This window comes from Arabidopsis thaliana (assembly GCF_000001735.4).
Source record: "Arabidopsis thaliana chromosome 1 sequence".
Classification (NCBI taxonomy): Eukaryota; Viridiplantae; Streptophyta; class Magnoliopsida; order Brassicales; family Brassicaceae; genus Arabidopsis; species Arabidopsis thaliana.
Window position 1 is genome coordinate 11,412,313 of NC_003070.9, and position 17,743 is coordinate 11,430,055.

Here is a 17,743-nt window from a genome sequence, read left to right on the forward strand (position 1 = left end):
CTGATCAGTATGGGTACAACTGTAAAACAAAGAACATGTTCTGTTTTTTCTTTTTTTTGCTCATCGAACATGTTCCTTCTCCATTGAAATGACAATATTAATTTTCTGTTCCATCAGAAAAACCATAAGCATATCCTTTTGTAAACTTAAATAGTTTAATGAAAAAAAAACTATTTCTGTTTCTGTGCTAGTTGAATATTATCCTTTGGATCATTTTAGATATCCAGACACGTAGATTTCTTCCCACTACAACAAATCAAACCAAAAGGGATCTTTGGTGATTATAAGAAAAAAGGGAGGAAATCTTGGAAGATTACCTAACAAATCAAGGAATATAAATGTTAGATCAAAACCATAAAGACCATTCCTCCACAAGTAAACTAAACTAAATTAAAAAGAGGTTAAGGTTAGGTTATAAAACTGTACAATCAAGGCAAAATCCTCTATAGTCGCTTCACCAGGTAAACAAAAAAAGAAAAAACGGATCAATTTGCTCTTATGTTATCCCCCAAACAGCGACTATATCAAGTGTTATCTATGTCAAAACTCTCGAAATTTACTTGATATTCATTACTGAACATCAAAAACACATAGAGAGCATAGACCTGTTCGAGCAGAAATCTTCTCAATATCGCTTGCATTCCTATAATAAATCTTACCAATAGAGAGATGCTACTGAGGATAGTACGGTGGGCGGTACTGAGGTGGTGGCATCCCATAACCAGTTTGCTGCACATAAAAGACGGGTCGAGAAGCTGGAGCTGGAACCGAGCCAAATAGAGCCCTTGGGTTGCCATATGGGACAGCAACACCAGGAAGTATTGAGCTTAAAAGACCATATGGGTTCACTTGTAAAATCTGACTAGGAGTAGGCAAAAGTGGTGGTTGTTGTTGCGGCCTCAGAGGTGGGATTGTCAAATTATATTCCATACTTGAACCATTAGCAACTCGAGGACGCTTATTATCGACCTTTTGTTCTTGTGGTTGTTGGGGATTAGCAGGTGAATTGAACTTAGTGGCACGCTTCCTCTGAGCTTTCTGATCCTCCAACTCCTTAACACATTCTTCGAGTTTCTCTTCCATGAACTCGGACTCGATGTTTTTCTCTTTCACGACTTTGATAACTGCTCTCAAAGCACTTAGTTCTTTATCAGTAGCTTCGTTCTGCACCTTAAGAGAGTAATTCCCTTCAGCACAAACTCTCTTAGCAGCTTCTCTAGAGTTCTTCAAACTAGTTTTCAAAATCGAAACTGGTTCAAATTCACCCACCATCTCATTCTCGTAAATGAATCTAATAGCAACAAGTAATCTCCCAGTATCCAAAAACTTCTGAACGAGAACTCCTATTCGATTTCTATCTAAACCAATCTTCTTGCAGATCGTTGTTGCTTGTTTATACTTAGAGATCAAGAAAATGTAATCACAAATCTCCTCAGTACTAAATAAAGACCCTAATTCAAAAGCTGCAACCAAATGCAAAAACCCTAACGCTTCTGATGGTTTGTTACCTATATTTGGTTTCCAATCATAAGCAATAGTCCTAGCTCTTTCTCTCAAATCATTCGTGAGATTCGCATTGATCTCAATCAAAGCTTCTAATAACAAAACGAAGATCCTCTTCACATCGATCGCTCTCGCCGAGGAAGACGACGATGGTGATGAGCAATGGTAAGAACCTTCGATTGCATCTAGAACCAAAGGTGCTGGATTCTCTGAGCATCGAATCGCATTAGGAAGCTCTTCATTGATAGATAAACGCTTCCTCGAATTCTCAATCATGTAGTTACCCAAACCTTTTCCATCATTCTTCTCACAAAACTTTCTCAATTCCGGCCAAAGGACTGGTGTCTCCGTCGTAACCGCCGTGGGAGTTTCGATATTACCGGAATTGGAACTAGTCACGGCTGATTGGAGGCGGTTAAACAATGAAGACTGGAGAGAAGAAAAGTGAGAGTCAATCTCAGACCATGAGAGGTTAAAAGATGGTGAAAGGAGAGATCGATGAGCTTGAAGATCATCGAAAGCTTTCTTCAATTTTTGTTTCTTCTCATCAATTTGATTAATCGATGCGGCGATTGATTCCGCCGCCGTCATAATCTGAACCCTAGGTTTATTAAATTGCTTTGCTCCGCCGTATCGGAATCTCAATCTCTGAGACCGAGAGAGCGATTTATTTCCAAATCAATCACTACTTTAAAAAAAACTTTATTGCTTATATATGTGAACAGAATTTGACAAGGCTTAAGATTCCGGTTAATGAATCAAATCCCTTTGGTCCAATTATCTAAACCAGATTTTCCTCAATCTATCGACTCACTTCCTGAGACCAAGAGAGCGATTTATTTCCAAAGCAAAATAACTATTTTTGAATAACTTTATTGCTTCTATATTTGACAGGCTTATATGGTCTGGGATTAAAATGTCAAATTTTCTATTGGGTCAAAACAGGAAAACAATTCCGGTTTATTAATCAAATCGCTTTGGTCCAATTATCTAAACCCGATTTTCCTCGGATTTGAAGGAGAAAACATAACCAAGAAAAGATATAACTTGCCAAAACAAATGGTTTCTATAGTGACCATAGAATAACAAGAGACGACGACATGGGACGTTTTCTTTTCACACCCGACGTTTCCTTGGTAATCTGCAACCATTATGAGCTTTCCTAGTAGTGTCCTCGATGTAGACTATCGGATTCTGATCAGACCTCGAGTTGGTGAAACCGTCTCTAAACGCGATAATAGCTTTCTTCTTCTTTCCGAAATGCGTAAATCCGTTCACCTTAACCACCACAGATTTCAGCCCCATAGCCTTAGCTCTTCTCCCAATGTTTTCAGCGGTTGCATCAGCTGTGTAATTCGTCATCTTCCTTCCACCTTTCAGATCGGGTAAACTACCAGATGTAGCTTTGCATTTGACGTTTCCTTTGGAATCTGTAACCGTGACAAAAGTGTTGTTCCTCAACATCTTGATGTGAATGATGTCAGCATTCGTTTCGAGGTTTGGGCGTTGGAAATGAGAGAATATCCCTGCGGTTCTCCTTCCTTCATCTTCTATTACTTCTCTAACAAAATCCAGGTCGCTTGACTTCCCTCCACTGCGGGAATTCTCCTTAAGAAGCGAAGAAGATTGAGTGAAATTCTCGTAGCTTGATAAACTTGGAGCAGAGAATCCGCTTCCTCCCGTGTTTGGTAAGCCTGGATTCGTCTGACCGAACTGATCAGGTAGAGAGTTTGGTAATCTTGATCTCAGTGAACTTTTGAAGGTAGGAGGAGCATTAGGAGCCGAGAAACCATTGACTCCTCTGTTTAACAAGCCTGCTTTCATATCACCAAAAGTTCTCAAAGTCGAAGGATTAGGCTCCGGAGAGGAACCGATTCTTCCCGTGTTTGATAAGCCTGAATTATTTGCAGACTCTCCAGAAACTGGCACTTGCTCTCTGAATCTCCCTCCTGTTCAAGAAGAATCCACGAAATAAATAATCAATCAATACAGATACATTATAATTCCCTCCTTGCATATAGCCTAAGCTGCTCCAAAGAAATGTTTTCCAGATTCATGATTTGTAGATATCTCGTTACCAATTGCAATAATTGCCTAATTTCTGAATACAGCAAATTGTTAAAGAGCCATAAGAAGCTGATCCTTGAGACTAATTGATTCAAATCCTCGTTCTGTACTTCTAGGCAAAGGTTAGAATCCTGAACAATACCTAATAACGAAATTACACATTTTCATGGAGGACAACATCACTTGACGATAGTGGAAAACTTAAACGCCAAATCCAAAATATTGATTGTACAACTCAAATGCATAAATCAGATCAAACCCAGAAGAAAATTGTTCTCGATTCAATCATAGTTCTGGGTCATAACTCAAAATTGAAGAAGCAAAATATGGATCGGGAGAGATAAAAATGGGAAATGACGAACCAGAGAAGCCATCAGATTGAGACGAAAATCGACAGACCGAATTGATTCCACCATAGCTGCGAATTAATGAAAGAAGTGAAGAAGCTCGAAGATGACGAGAGACACCATTCATTTTCTTCTCGAAGCAAATTTTGGGGGTTTAGGGTTTTTTCTTCTTTCAAACATTTGTGAGCATCTCGATCACATCGTACATAAACGGTAGATCTACAAATGAATTTTGTATTACTTATTGGGCTCTCATGGGCCTCCATAAACGTATTGGGCTATCACCAATGGGTTTCATTTCAAAAGAAAAACTGAATGATACAACATTTACACATATCTTCTTGTGCTTATGATCTTAAACAGAGAACAAAGAATTTGAACAAAAAGTAAAAAACGAGCAGAAAGATATACAGTTTGTTTGAGTTTGACTATAGGTTCCAAGCTTTTTTACCTTTGTATCCCTAACGTAACAAAGACTCTTCACAATCCAAATTCTCCTTCTGAAACTCTGCCAAATCAGAACAGACTGAGAATTTGACCCATTTCTTTCCATCCATATGATTTAAACAAGGTTTCATCAAGAAACCAATGACCACCATCACAAAGCTCACAAGAGCCACTTTAATAGTAGATAGAACAATAACCAAACATATCAGTACAATCGGAGGGACACATATCAGAATCGAACCAACGGTTCCAACAGGTATCTTATACGGTCTCGATGCAGCCGGATGTTTCTTCCTCAGTCTAACAAATGCTATAAACTCCAAAATCATTCCACCACAGTAAAGCAAATTCTCTGCAGCTATAATCTCTTGAAAGCTTAATCCTGACAAGAGTAAAACACCTGAGGCTGAAAACAGAATCCCTAGTAAAGGTGTCCCGTAGCGAGATCTTTGCGCAAAGATCTCGGGAAGTATACCGAGTTCAGCCATTCCAAGTAGCTGAAAGGAATCACTACTCATTTCGGCTAAAAACATTCCCATGTTTGATGTAGCTGCAGCCGCTTGAACCCACAATTGTAACCATCCTCCACCGATGGCTTTAGCAACCTCAGCTAGATATCCATCTGTCCATAACTCACGATCCAACGGTATAGCCCCGGTTCCAGACAAAAGAGGGAGGAAGTTCGAAAGAGCGACAAAGATAACACCGTAACACAAAGCCTTAGGAAGTGTTTTCTTCGGATTTGCCACTTCACCGGCCAGTGTACTAACCGAATCCCAGTAGTTCAGATTCCATAAAAGCGTGTTGAGATACAAGTTCCAGTTGACATTTCCTAAATCCATCACAAGCCATCTCGAAGGCTCGAGCTGCGGAATAGAAACCAGACTCATTACAGCAAACGGAAGCATAGAGAAAACTCCCATAAACACAGCGGTCCAACCAACAATGGTTAGTCCTCTATAGTTTAAGTAAGTAAGCAATAGAGTCAAGATCAAGATCGATGCAACTCTTGGCAAACCAGTAGCTAAAGCCGGGACCGCGGACTTCAAATAATCGAGGAAAAGAACAGGATACAAAGCGTTATCAATAACACCGCAAAGCCATTTCATCCAACCTACTTGAAACCCCCAAAAGGTTCCCAAAGCAGAGGAGACCCAAACAACAAAACCGCCGTTTATTGGAAACATTGTACTCATCTCCGCAGTGATTAGTGCCTCAGGGATACACCAAATGAAAGGGAAGATCACAAACCCTAAAAGAGCTAACAATGGTCCTGCTGCATTCACACTACCTTCAGCACCGAAAGGACCTCCTGAGACTTCGTAGAATATGAGGAAAACGAGTGGTAACATTGAAACTTTCTGAATCGAATTGTTTCCTTCTTTAGACGATCCACCAACATCGCCATCATCATCATCGTAAAGATTACCATAAGCAAATTCATTCATGTTATAGTCTCCCATGGTAATGAACTAATGATACTTCCCTTCTGAATCAACACAAAGAAACAAAGAAAAAAAAACAATCAGATAAATTCTTGGATCCTTATACGAAAGTCTAAACATTTACGAGAGGTAAAGAAGTACAAACCGTGAGAGAATCTAGGGTTGTCTGAAGATTGAGCGATGCTTTAAGAAGAAAACAAAACTCACCCATATCGTTGTACTTGTCATATCCTGGAAAGGATTGAAGAAATTGTGGTTCTCTGTTTTGAGAGTGTCCATATCAATGACAAGTCCTAAATATTTAATAAATTATGCAGATGGAGACGATGGTGATAGAACCTCCGATCAATTGAGACTATAGCGATTTTGTTTGCGTGTCAAACACTGATACTGCTTTTTGGGGTTTTGTGAGGGTTTTTTCTCTCTTTCCAATCATTGGTGATGAAAACTTATCCAAAGATCCAAGCTTTGCAACTGTTGACCAGACTTTGATCGAAGGTTTTGTTCAAAGACTTCAAATTTCCAAAGCCATGTTTCAAATCGACAATGGCAACGACAAAAACATAACAGAGATACAAACATTGCACATTTTATTGGAACCGTGCTAACGATGACCTAACTTTACGAAAAAACTACAACTTTAGAACAAGCTGTGAATAAAACAGAGTACAGACTATGAGAAATTAAGCTTTTTTGGCTATAGCTTCCAAGCTCTGTACTTAACATAGACGAGGGAAATAACTAAGGACATTCTTAACGTATTAGAGTTTCTTCGTATTCCCGAGTCTGCTGTTGAAGGTCCGGTAAGTCAGAACTGATGGAGAATTTGACCCATCTCTTTCGATCCATATGGTTCAGTAAAGGATGTATCAGGAAACCAATGATCATCATCACAATGCTCACTGCAGCTACTTTAAGAGACGAGAGTGCTACAACAGCACAGATCAGTATGGTTGGAGGAATACACATGAGGATCGAACCTGTGGTTCCAATAGGTATCTTGTACGGTCTTGATGCAGCAGGGTGTTTCATTCTCATTCTAACAAACGCTATAAACTCTAAGATCATACCAACGCAGTAGAGTAAGTTCTCTGCAGCTACAATCTCTTGAAAGCTTAGCCAAGACAAGAGAACAACACCTGACGCTGAAAACAGAATCCCTAGTAAAGGTGTCCCGTAACGTGACCTTTTGGCAAAGAACTCGGGAAGCATACCGCGCTCAGCCATTCCGAGAAGCTGAAAAGAGTCACTACTCATCTCGGCTATAAACATTCCCATGTTTGATGTAGCTGCAGCCGCTTGAACCCACCATCTCAACCACGCTCCACCAAGAGCTTTGGCCACATCAGAAAAATACCCATCTGTCCATTTCTCACGCTCTAGCGGGATTGCCCCGATTCCAGCCAAAAGAGGGAAGATGTAAGAACAAGCAACTAAGATCACACCATAAAACAAAGCCTTTGGAAGTGTATGGTTGGGGTTTTCAACTTCACCAGCTAGTGTACTAATCGAGTCCCAATAGTTTAGATTCCAGAAAAGCGTGTTAAGATACAAATTCCAGTTCACATTCCCTAAGTCCATCACAAGCCATCTCGAAGGCTCTAGCTGCGGAATCGAAATCAAACCCATCACAGCAAACGGAAGGATGGAGAAAACTCCCATAAGCACAGCAACCCAACCAACTATAGTTAGTCCCCTGTAGTTCAGATACGTCAACAAAATAGTCAGCACCAAGATCGATGCAACTCTCGGTAAACCGCTACCTAAAGCCGGGACTCCAGACTTCAAATAGTCAAGAAACAGAACAGGATACAAAGCGTTATCAATAACACCACTAAGCCATTTCATCCAACCTTGCTGAAACCCCCAAAAAGGTCCCAAAGCAGAGGAAACCCACACAACATAACCACCATTCTCGGGATACATTGTTCCCATCTCCGCAGTAATCAAAGCCTCAGGGATACTCCAAATGAAAGGAAAGATCACAAACCCTAGAAGAGCTAATAATGGTCCTGCTGCATTCACACTATCCTCTACACCAAAAGGACCTCCTGAGACTTCATAGAATATGAGGAAAACAAGTGGCAACATGGAAACTTTCCGAATCTTATCGGTAGCTTTAGGCGGTGATGATGGAACCTCATCAGCACCGACACTTGAGTAAGGAACTTCATTATTCTCGTACTGACTCATCTCAATAGACGCGGAGGGGTTCACAGTGATGATTCTCCGCTTCTGCATAACGTCATCCAGATTTTAAACGGATTAGAACTCTCCCACATCCCAATAAGGTTTTCGTTATCTGCAACAATCCTTATAAATTACTCAAATTTGCTACAGATTCTGAATTTTGAATTTAGGGTTCGTTGTAATTGGGAAAGCAAAAAAGGACAGTTTTTTATTACTTTTCTCAGATGGGTATCTTCAATATGCATTAACAAAATCCAAAAGAACGAAAAAGGAGCTTAGACTAAAAGATCTCAGAACTAGATCACTCAAAAGTCAAAATTAGTGAACGATGACAAAAGAATAAATCTTTACGAGAGGTGAAGAAGCACGAACCGTGAGAGAATCGAGGGTCGTGTCTTGAGATCTCCGTCGTTCGTTAAGTTGATGAATAATGAAAGCTTTTGGAACGATCCAGAGATACTTGAAGAAGAAAACAAAACAAAGCCCTTTTTGTCGAATAAACCCAGATTTCAAAAGAATGAATTACAATTATTTATATATTGGAAAAACAGATATATTTGGCCTCGTGTCATCGAGTGGCTTTTTAAAAAGATTCTTGCTTCTCGGAAGAAATGTTTTTACAATGTGTGAGAGATCATGGAAGATGGAATCTGGATCTCAAATTTGCGTATGTGCTTTTTATACTACAAAAATCTAATTGAGAGTCTTAATTAGTTTACTAAATTGCTATAAATTGAGGAAGAAAGCTCTTCACTAATGCTTTTTTTTTTAGAAAATAACCAAATACACATGATTTAGAAACTTCAAACCAAAATGAAAATGTACATAATATATGAAATATAGTATGAGATTTTTTTTTTTTTTAACCCAACAAAAGATATGGAATTCATATACCACTATTAAACTTTGAATGGTTACCTAGTGTATTGCGGATCGGATTAAAGTTAGATCAATCCACACTTAATTCATGATTCGCAATTGCGGACCAATATGTAAGATTGGGGATTTAAAAATTTCATACTAGTAGGCACTTGTATATAATAACTATTTGGTTTGTTTTTTGCATTCACTCTCCAAAATCATTGTACCCCATCATAAACTTGACACCAATGTACCATTCTATGTTGTAGTGCAGACTATTGTCTATTGTTTGTTCTATACTATAGTCAAACATTTTACTTACCAAAATAATATACGCAACTACGCATGGTCTAATTTGCATCATATGAACCAACCTTTCAAAGCCTATATTATATATACTGTATTTTGAAAAATAATTACCCAAATGATAATTGAACAAGCCAAAAAAAAAGTAATTCAGGCAAAAAAAATTAGAATTTTGGTTGTTGAATTCATGGGTCCCTTGTTTAAATTGGACAAGGACAACAATACATGATTAAATTTAGGCACGTGTTCAAAAACTAAATTATATACGGATCGGTGTTTGTGGGTAGTGGCTAGCCTTTAATTGGGTTTGTACCACGATACACATGTAGCAATTGCCGTATGTCGTGATAATACGGTACAACTATTTCTTACCAATCAAACAAGAGAAAACTTCAAATATCTTCCTTTTGTGTAGCCTCAAATTAAAGAAATCTTATCACCAACAAATTCTCTTCTTTATATACATACGGCAGGCTTTTTTTGGTAAAGAGTTTTGGATTTTCACAACTGGAAAAAATAATCTTTTAATCTGTACACAAAGTATTGTGGCTTTTGTTCCAACTAATTCTCTTTAGCTTTTCGCCAATTTAAAGTGGTGTTATTCAATTATAGAGTTAAAGTCAATTCTTTAAACTTTAGATTTGTTTTCTGATATTGCTTTTAAAAATATGTTTGTATGAATTTTAAAATCTCTGCAATATGTCCAAGAATTTTACAAAGAGATTTCATTTCAAATGAATTAATATACAAAAATTTTACCAGTATTTTAGTTTTGAATAACACTGGATTTTAATGAAATATTTAAAATCTTAATTGAATAACACTAAACTTTAAAATCTATTAAGCATAATTTACAAAAATGAGTTCTAATAACACTAAATTTTAAAACTGGATTTAAAATCATTAGTTAAATAACAGTGGATTAGTGTTGGATTTCAATTCTATTAAAATCCATTAACTAATAACACCCCCTAAAGCTACAAATCAATACCAAATATCCTTAATAAAACACTAGTCGTCTCTCTATACTCTCTCGAACAAAGTCTCAACCGGTTTGGGTTGGCTTTTCTTTATAATAATTAACCACTTTATTTTTTTTGTGGGCACAAGAGAATTAACCATTTAACATTGATTATACTGTTTTTAAACTGACATTTTATAAATTAAGATTTGGAATTAGTTCACTATTCTGGAGTGGTGAAAAAACCTCAACCGGTTTCAAATGTAATTAACCGTTGTTCACATTTCTCATAGCTTAAATTATGAATAAATTTCTAAATCTATGAAATTTCTATATGTAAACAGAGTTGTTCAAGTCCTAAAGGTGGTTACTTGGTAATGGTGCAGTGAAACAACCAGCTTTTCTTGTACTTGGATTCCTTTACTTCAACAAGTTCAAACTCCAATCATTTACTCAACGTACTGTTCAATGTCAACCATCAGTGTCACGGTAACAAAGGATAAAGTTCAACAGTGAATTTATTTACCAAAACCAAGTCTTCAAATGTCCAGGGATATTATACGCAAAGTCGCAAACTCAATGAACTAAAAACAATATTGAAAAAGAATCAAACAATCGTGAAAATTGTGGATTGATACAAAAAATGTGGGAAAGATTTAGTAGTTGAGAGCGGAGAGAAAAACCGCAACAACTGTGGATCTATCCCAACGGTTGTCTGGCCGCTTACTGAATTAACAGCTATTCCTTTACGCATCCTCGAAAATGGCCATGCCATCAGAACGAGGCATGTCCTTCGATACAAGGTGCAATAAACAACAACAACTCAATAACACAAACAAACTCAAGTATTCAAAAATGAGATTCTTAATGAGAACAAGTATGTAGGATAGATTTAGTAGCTGAAAGCAGAGGAATCAATCCGCTTCACCTGTGGATCTATCCCGACGGTTGTCTGGCCGCTTGCTGATTTAACAGCTCTCTCTTTCTGCACTTTTGCATTAAAGACTATGTCACTGTAATTTGACATAGCCTTCGATACATAGTGCAATTTTCTCATCAATCTCTTAACCCCAATCACACAAAGCTCAACACCATAAATTTGAACAAATAAAACAAAAAGCATCAAACTTTGCTACCGATTCAGGATATACTGTAAATTAGAGCAACACCCATCTAAGAAAGAAACTATGACGCAGGATTTGACATTTAACGGCGGCTGATACAAGAGTGGAGAATTAGGGTTTTAAGAGAAGAGAAGAGAAGAGGGTTCCATTAAATACAGAAATGTATTCATCAATCTATTGGGCTGACCCAATAAAGCCCATAGTGTTTTAATTTATCCGGGTCGAGTTGCGATAAACCGGGTCCTTAAACGGCGGCTACTACGTGATTAGTAAAATTAGGGTTTAACGATTAAGGACGTCGCTTCAACTATATAATCAATTGGGCCGTCCACTAGAAGCCCATGCTCTTTCGTAAGTCGGTTCGGGTTATACCGGGTCAATTTAGACAAATCGGGTTGCGTTTTTCACTCTGTTTTTCGCGGGAATGGGAAATCTGTGAAACATGTTACTTTTTTCTTCATCGTCTTTGCAATTACGCGAGATTTTCTTCCCGCGGATTTTCTCTGTGTTCGTGAAGCTGAACTTTCTGAACTCTCGTGGGTTTTCGTCTGATTCTGCTAAAGCCCTCGCCGCCGGTATCTCTAAAGCAATCAAAGAAGGAAACTTTAACTTGTTAGATTCTTCTGTCTACGGTTCAAATTTGCAACGAAACGAGACGAATTTGGTCCTTCTTTCGCTTGAATCAGAACCCAATTCTGCGCTTAAGTACTTTCGATGGGCAGAGATCTCTGGAAAGGATCCTTCTTTCTATACCATTGCTCATGTTTTGATCCGAAATGGGATGTTCGATGTTGCAGATAAGGTGTTCGATGAAATGATCACCAATCGTGGGAAGGATTTCAACGTTCTGGGTTCGATTAGGGATAGGTCATTGGATGCTGATGTTTGCAAGTTTTTGATGGAATGTTGTTGTAGATATGGTATGGTTGATAAGGCTCTGGAGATATTTGTGTATAGTACTCAATTGGGTGTAGTTATACCGCAGGATTCTGTATATAGGATGCTAAATTCTTTGATTGGTTCTGATCGTGTTGACTTAATAGCTGATCATTTTGATAAACTATGTAGAGGAGGAATTGAGCCTTCAGGTGTGAGTGCTCATGGATTTGTGTTGGATGCTCTTTTCTGCAAAGGAGAGGTTACAAAGGCTTTAGATTTTCATCGACTAGTGATGGAGAGAGGTTTTCGTGTTGGTATAGTTTCTTGCAATAAGGTTTTGAAGGGTCTTTCAGTTGATCAGATTGAGGTAGCTTCTCGGTTGTTAAGTTTGGTTTTGGATTGTGGTCCGGCACCTAATGTGGTGACTTTTTGCACGTTGATTAATGGGTTTTGCAAAAGAGGTGAAATGGATAGAGCATTCGATCTTTTTAAAGTTATGGAACAGAGAGGGATAGAGCCAGACTTGATCGCTTACAGTACTCTGATTGATGGATACTTCAAAGCAGGGATGTTAGGAATGGGTCATAAGCTTTTCTCGCAGGCCTTACATAAAGGTGTGAAGTTGGACGTGGTTGTGTTCAGTTCAACGATTGATGTATATGTAAAATCTGGGGATTTAGCAACAGCTTCTGTTGTGTACAAGAGAATGTTGTGTCAAGGGATTTCCCCTAATGTGGTTACTTACACCATTCTCATAAAAGGCTTGTGCCAGGATGGTAGGATTTACGAAGCTTTTGGTATGTATGGTCAGATCTTGAAACGTGGTATGGAGCCATCTATTGTAACTTATAGCAGTCTCATTGATGGTTTTTGCAAGTGTGGGAACTTGAGATCCGGGTTTGCTTTATATGAGGATATGATAAAGATGGGTTATCCACCTGATGTTGTCATTTATGGTGTGCTTGTTGATGGCCTTTCTAAGCAAGGGCTCATGCTCCATGCTATGAGATTCTCTGTTAAGATGCTAGGCCAGTCGATCCGGCTCAATGTTGTAGTTTTTAATTCCTTAATAGATGGCTGGTGTAGGTTAAATCGTTTTGACGAGGCTTTGAAGGTGTTTAGATTAATGGGGATATATGGTATAAAACCTGATGTAGCCACATTCACCACGGTTATGAGGGTGAGTATCATGGAAGGTAGATTAGAAGAAGCATTATTTCTGTTTTTCCGGATGTTCAAAATGGGTTTGGAACCTGATGCCTTAGCATACTGTACCCTAATAGATGCATTCTGCAAGCATATGAAGCCAACCATTGGGCTTCAGCTGTTTGATCTTATGCAGAGGAATAAAATCTCTGCAGATATTGCGGTATGTAATGTCGTCATTCATTTGCTTTTCAAATGTCACCGCATAGAGGATGCTTCTAAGTTCTTCAATAATCTTATTGAAGGAAAGATGGAGCCTGATATTGTGACATATAACACAATGATATGTGGCTACTGCTCTTTGAGAAGGTTAGATGAAGCAGAGAGGATTTTCGAGCTGCTAAAAGTTACACCTTTTGGTCCCAATACCGTTACTTTGACTATACTTATCCATGTACTCTGCAAAAATAATGATATGGATGGTGCTATAAGGATGTTCTCCATAATGGCGGAAAAGGGCTCTAAACCGAATGCTGTCACATACGGTTGTCTAATGGATTGGTTTTCAAAATCCGTCGATATCGAAGGTTCTTTCAAGCTTTTTGAGGAAATGCAAGAGAAAGGTATTTCTCCAAGCATAGTAAGTTATAGCATCATAATTGACGGTCTTTGCAAACGAGGAAGAGTGGATGAAGCAACAAATATCTTCCATCAGGCCATAGATGCAAAGTTATTGCCTGATGTTGTTGCCTACGCAATTCTTATCCGTGGTTATTGCAAGGTTGGAAGACTCGTTGAAGCTGCATTGTTGTATGAACATATGTTAAGAAACGGAGTCAAACCAGATGATTTGCTTCAACGAGCCCTTTCAGAATATAATCCCCCAAAGTGGTTGATGAGCAAAGGGGTCTGGGTACACGATAAACCGATGCCTGATTAAGGAATTTAGAGCAAATGGTTGATGAATATGATCATATGGATTGGTGTTTTTTCAGGAGTTTCCTATCATCAATCATCAAGGTGCATGCCTCTTGTCTCTCAGCTCAAACAAAACAGTCACATTGAGTTTTTCGAGATACATCAGTGAGTCACTTGTGAGTTCTTTAAATACATCTTGTTTTACAGAGGAATCAACGTACGATGTTGTTGTCCATGTGAAGTTCTAAGGAGAAGCAATTAATAAATAATGTTGATTAGAGCTTTTAGTCAGACATAAAAGAGTTTGGCCAGTAACTACTAATCTATGAACAAAAGTCAAATGGTGAAAATCCTAACACACCCATATGGAAAGTTTGAAACTTTAACCACATTGTCATGTTACTACAATTGATTGATAACGACCGTACCAGAACTCCTCGCCCGGTTTATTTAACGAAACCAATGGCAATTGACCATCTATGTGCCAGATCTGTTGGCCCGGTTTTACTCAACCGATTGAGACCGGGTTTTCATTGCTCCGCCTCTTGATGCAAATAGCAAATAAGTAGTTGAAATTATGTAGTTTCAATCCTCAATTGTGAACCGGGCCGGAGTTAAGTCATGTCGGTTTGGGCCTCGTATACAGTGTTAGGCTGTTAGCGTTAGGTAACTAAAGAAAACATTTGTATTTCTTACATTATTTGCAAATGACAAAAATGAATTATTTTGTTTGTATTTTGCGATTGAATTAAGAATTATTGTATAATTATCTATTTATGAGATACATTTAATACACACAATTATACCATGTTATTATATTGACAATTTTTAATCTGGCTAGTATTATTTTAAAATTTAAATACGAATATTTATATCAAACACATTTTTGTAAGTCATTATTAATATTTATAAAAACAAGTAATCACCATTAATATCAGTCATCCATGTGTGTATGTCATTGTAGATGCTTGAGTGTATAATAAATGTCCGCATCAAACTTTTTAGCTAATCTTTTTAGCTACAGGACCCATATTTTGTCTACAACGTTATTATTTTGATATCTACGTTTGGACTAAATTTCTAATGATTCAACAAAGTCACATACGGATACGGTCCACTAAATCTTAGTACTTCTGATTATTTTTCAAAGGGTTATTATTACTGCAAATACTCATTATTATAAGTAGAGGTGTCAAAATGGTTAACTCAACTCAACTCAACTCATAATTTAATGAGTTTAAGGTTAAATGAGTTATGGGTTGACTCAACTCATTTTGTTAAAATTTCGGGTTTACGTTTTTGGCGGAAAAATCACGGATTTACGTTTTTGGAGGGAAAATCACGGGTTTACGTTTTTGGCGGGAAAATCACAGGTTTTCGTTTTTTGGCGGGAAAATTACGAGTTTACATTTTCGGCGGGAAAATTACGGATTTACGTTTTTGACGGGAAAATCACGGGTTTATGTTTTTGGCGGGAAAATCACGGGTTTACGTTTTTGGCGGGAAAATCACGGGTTTATGTTTTTTGGTGGAAAACTTACGAGTTTACTTTTTCTCAATTTTATCGCTTGTATATTTAAGAATTTTAGAAAAATATTAATTTTATTAAATTGATTTAGATGTGTTGGTTAAACTTAAATTGACATTGGTTTAGAGATTTTAGTTGGTTTAATTCAAATTTACAAAACTTGATGGGTTAATTGGGTAAACCATTGAACCCATTAACCATTACAACCCAACTCATTTTACTCATCAAACTAATTGACTCATCAACTTATTTGACCCATCAACTCATTTGAGTCAAAATTTTCAACTCATTAGAATTCATGGGTTGAGTTGAATTGACCATGAATTTTGACCCATTTTGACACCCTTAATTATAAGCAATAAATGAATCAGTGAGGAGGTCAAGGGCCTTATTTTGAGAGAAAGAGAGATCACAAAGTTTTGTTTTTAAAATTCCAAAGCAAAAGGATAAAGGCAGATGCATTCTTCTGTCGGTGCTCTTTATTCCTCAGCCGACATTAAATAATTTAATTTAATTTTTATTTTTTATTAATGGAGTAAGTATTTGCAAGCCTCGAAAAATAAAAAATTATAGCACTGATTGACGCTGAATGAAGTAGACTAAAAATTGCATCTTTCATGAAAACACATTTCGGTGTTAGTACCAAAGAGAGTCTCAAACTTTTGCTTGGATTACTTGTTAAATGATAATTGGTTGCTCTGAATCGTATATCTACATATCCCATGCACGTATTTTCTTTTTCTTTTCCACTTTAAAGTTAGATCTCGACCTTTTTCCAGCACTAAAAGTGAGAAATAATTTATTTCATAATAATATTCCAGGATTTAAAAAAAAAAAATCGAAATTAAACTGAGTATGATATCAGATAAACACTATAATCGTGTCATGATTTATCTTTGAAATCAATATTATGCATGTATGAGTTTAAATTTTCTATATTCTTATCAAGCTTACAAAATCTATCAACATCAATTGTATTTTACTCAATGTAATTTAGTGATTTATAATGTTTAGAGATAAGTAAGAAACAAAAACAAAAATATATATTTAGAGATAAGTGAAAAAACAATGGACAAGAAAAAGTAAAAAAGAAAAATAACATTTGGTCCCACCCCACACTCCTATGTGATGGAGGTTCCAAACATAAATGATGAAGAAATGGGTTACTTCAAAGAAGTCTCACAAAGAGTAGTAATCATTAGTTATGATTTTTATTGCTATACTAGAATCTCAAGTCAAAAGTAGGCGAGATAAGAAAAGTAGACATCGTTGATATTTCGTTAGAAATTTATCAATGAAACCGCTCCATCAAAAATAATAGTGGCATACCTATAAATGATTTTTTTCGTTCCAAATAGAATGGCTATCTACGTATACGAATCCAGAAGAAGTTTATACTTTTGCTTTCTTTAACGCTATGAGCTTAAACATTTGCTAGTCGGTCACAACACATAGTTTTTTCATGTACACTATCGTCTCAAATCGAGAAAAAATTCCGAAGTAGTCTTCAACCATTTTTGTTTCCTTGAACGCATTTGCAATAGCTTTATCTCCAACTGAAAAAACTTTCACAAAGAGCAAATGTCGTATATGCACATGTCACCGAGCTTCACAATTTTGGCTCTTTAGCATTCAAAATATTGAACTCTCATTAATTTATTTCCTACCAAATATTGAACTCAAATTAAAATAGCCCACAAGCTGATCTCTTTGCCACAACTATTTGGCTTTATAAGCGTCAATTATATTAGTTTATTTTTTGGTTTTGAGTATGTATTTTTTGTTTTATAATTTAGCCTAAAAAATAAGCAGAAGAAGTGTATTTTTCGAAAATCAATCACATTGTAGACTATTTTTACAAAATTTCTCTGTCTATATATATATATATATATATTTATTTTTTTAATTCCAAAGCCTATTCTGAGACATAAGAAAAAGCCGAATGAGGAAGTGAGAAACAGAAAAAGGAGAAGTGAAAGAGATTTAACAATTTGTCTAAATTATAAAAAAGGGAAAGTCTT

The 17,743-nt window shown here is 36.9% G+C and overlaps 6 protein-coding genes and 1 non-coding gene across 10 annotated transcripts; 1 reads left to right on the plus strand and 6 right to left on the minus strand.

The window, feature by feature from the left end:
- Positions 1-79: 79 nt before the first annotated feature.
- FRL2 (FRIGIDA like 2) lies at positions 80-2,190 on the minus strand. Its single transcript, NM_102917.4, has one exon. The coding sequence runs from the start codon at positions 2,092-2,094 to the stop codon at positions 673-675; it is 1,422 nt and encodes a 473-aa protein (NP_174463.1). The 5' UTR covers positions 2,095-2,190; the 3' UTR covers positions 80-672.
- Positions 2,191-2,382: 192 nt separating this feature from the next.
- NFD3 (Ribosomal L18p/L5e family protein) lies at positions 2,383-4,132 on the minus strand. The gene is made up of 2 exons (NM_102918.3): positions 3,933-4,132; positions 2,383-3,452 (listed from the first exon to the last, which is right to left on the minus strand). The coding sequence occupies exons 1-2, from the start codon at positions 4,042-4,044 to the stop codon at positions 2,620-2,622; spliced, it is 945 nt and encodes a 314-aa protein (NP_564385.1). The 5' UTR covers positions 4,045-4,132; the 3' UTR covers positions 2,383-2,619.
- Positions 4,133-4,138: 6 nt separating this feature from the next.
- Positions 4,139-6,152, minus strand: PUT1 (Amino acid permease family protein). Its single transcript, NM_102919.4, has 2 exons — positions 5,955-6,152; positions 4,139-5,853 (listed from the first exon to the last, which is right to left on the minus strand). The coding sequence occupies exon 2, from the start codon at positions 5,825-5,827 to the stop codon at positions 4,379-4,381; it is 1,449 nt and encodes a 482-aa protein (NP_174465.1). The 5' UTR covers positions 5,828-5,853; positions 5,955-6,152; the 3' UTR covers positions 4,139-4,378.
- A 124-nt stretch (positions 6,153-6,276) lies between these two features.
- PUT2 (Amino acid permease family protein) lies at positions 6,277-8,649 on the minus strand. Of its 2 annotated transcripts, none has more exons than NM_202218.3 (2): positions 8,372-8,649; positions 6,277-8,044 (listed from the first exon to the last, which is right to left on the minus strand). In NM_202218.3, exon 2 carries the CDS (start codon positions 8,000-8,002, stop codon positions 6,563-6,565), a length of 1,440 nt encoding a protein of 479 aa, NP_973947.1. In that variant the 5' UTR covers positions 8,003-8,044; positions 8,372-8,649; the 3' UTR covers positions 6,277-6,562. The 2 variants fall into 2 exon arrangements, with proteins under 2 accessions (NP_973947.1, NP_174466.1); NM_102920.3 differs by having other exon boundaries at positions 6,277-8,111.
- A 1,674-nt stretch (positions 8,650-10,323) lies between these two features.
- AT1G31835 (uncharacterized protein) lies at positions 10,324-11,372 on the minus strand. 2 transcript variants are annotated; one of them, NM_001332981.1, is made up of 2 exons: positions 11,056-11,372; positions 10,494-10,918 (listed from the first exon to the last, which is right to left on the minus strand). In NM_001332981.1, exons 1-2 carry the CDS (start codon positions 11,248-11,250, stop codon positions 10,874-10,876), a joined length of 240 nt encoding a protein of 79 aa, NP_001321071.1. In that variant the 5' UTR covers positions 11,251-11,372; the 3' UTR covers positions 10,494-10,873. The 2 variants fall into 2 exon arrangements, with proteins under 2 accessions (NP_973948.1, NP_001321071.1); NM_202219.2 differs by having other exon boundaries at positions 10,324-11,372.
- AT1G06453 lies at positions 11,005-11,175 on the minus strand. The gene has a single exon (NR_139087.1). It is a non-coding gene; the product is annotated as an other RNA (small nucleolar RNA).
- Positions 11,373-11,593: 221 nt separating the features above from the next.
- AT1G31840 (Tetratricopeptide repeat (TPR)-like superfamily protein) lies at positions 11,594-14,506 on the plus strand. 2 transcript variants are annotated; one of them, NM_001198194.1, is made up of 2 exons: positions 11,594-13,326; positions 13,414-14,402. In NM_001198194.1, the coding sequence occupies exons 1-2, from the start codon at positions 11,694-11,696 to the stop codon at positions 14,214-14,216; spliced, it is 2,436 nt and encodes an 811-aa protein (NP_001185123.1). In that variant the 5' UTR covers positions 11,594-11,693; the 3' UTR covers positions 14,217-14,402. The 2 variants fall into 2 exon arrangements, with proteins under 2 accessions (NP_001185123.1, NP_174467.4); NM_102921.5 differs by having other exon boundaries at positions 11,678-14,506.
- The last annotated feature ends 3,237 nt before the right edge of the window (positions 14,507-17,743 follow it).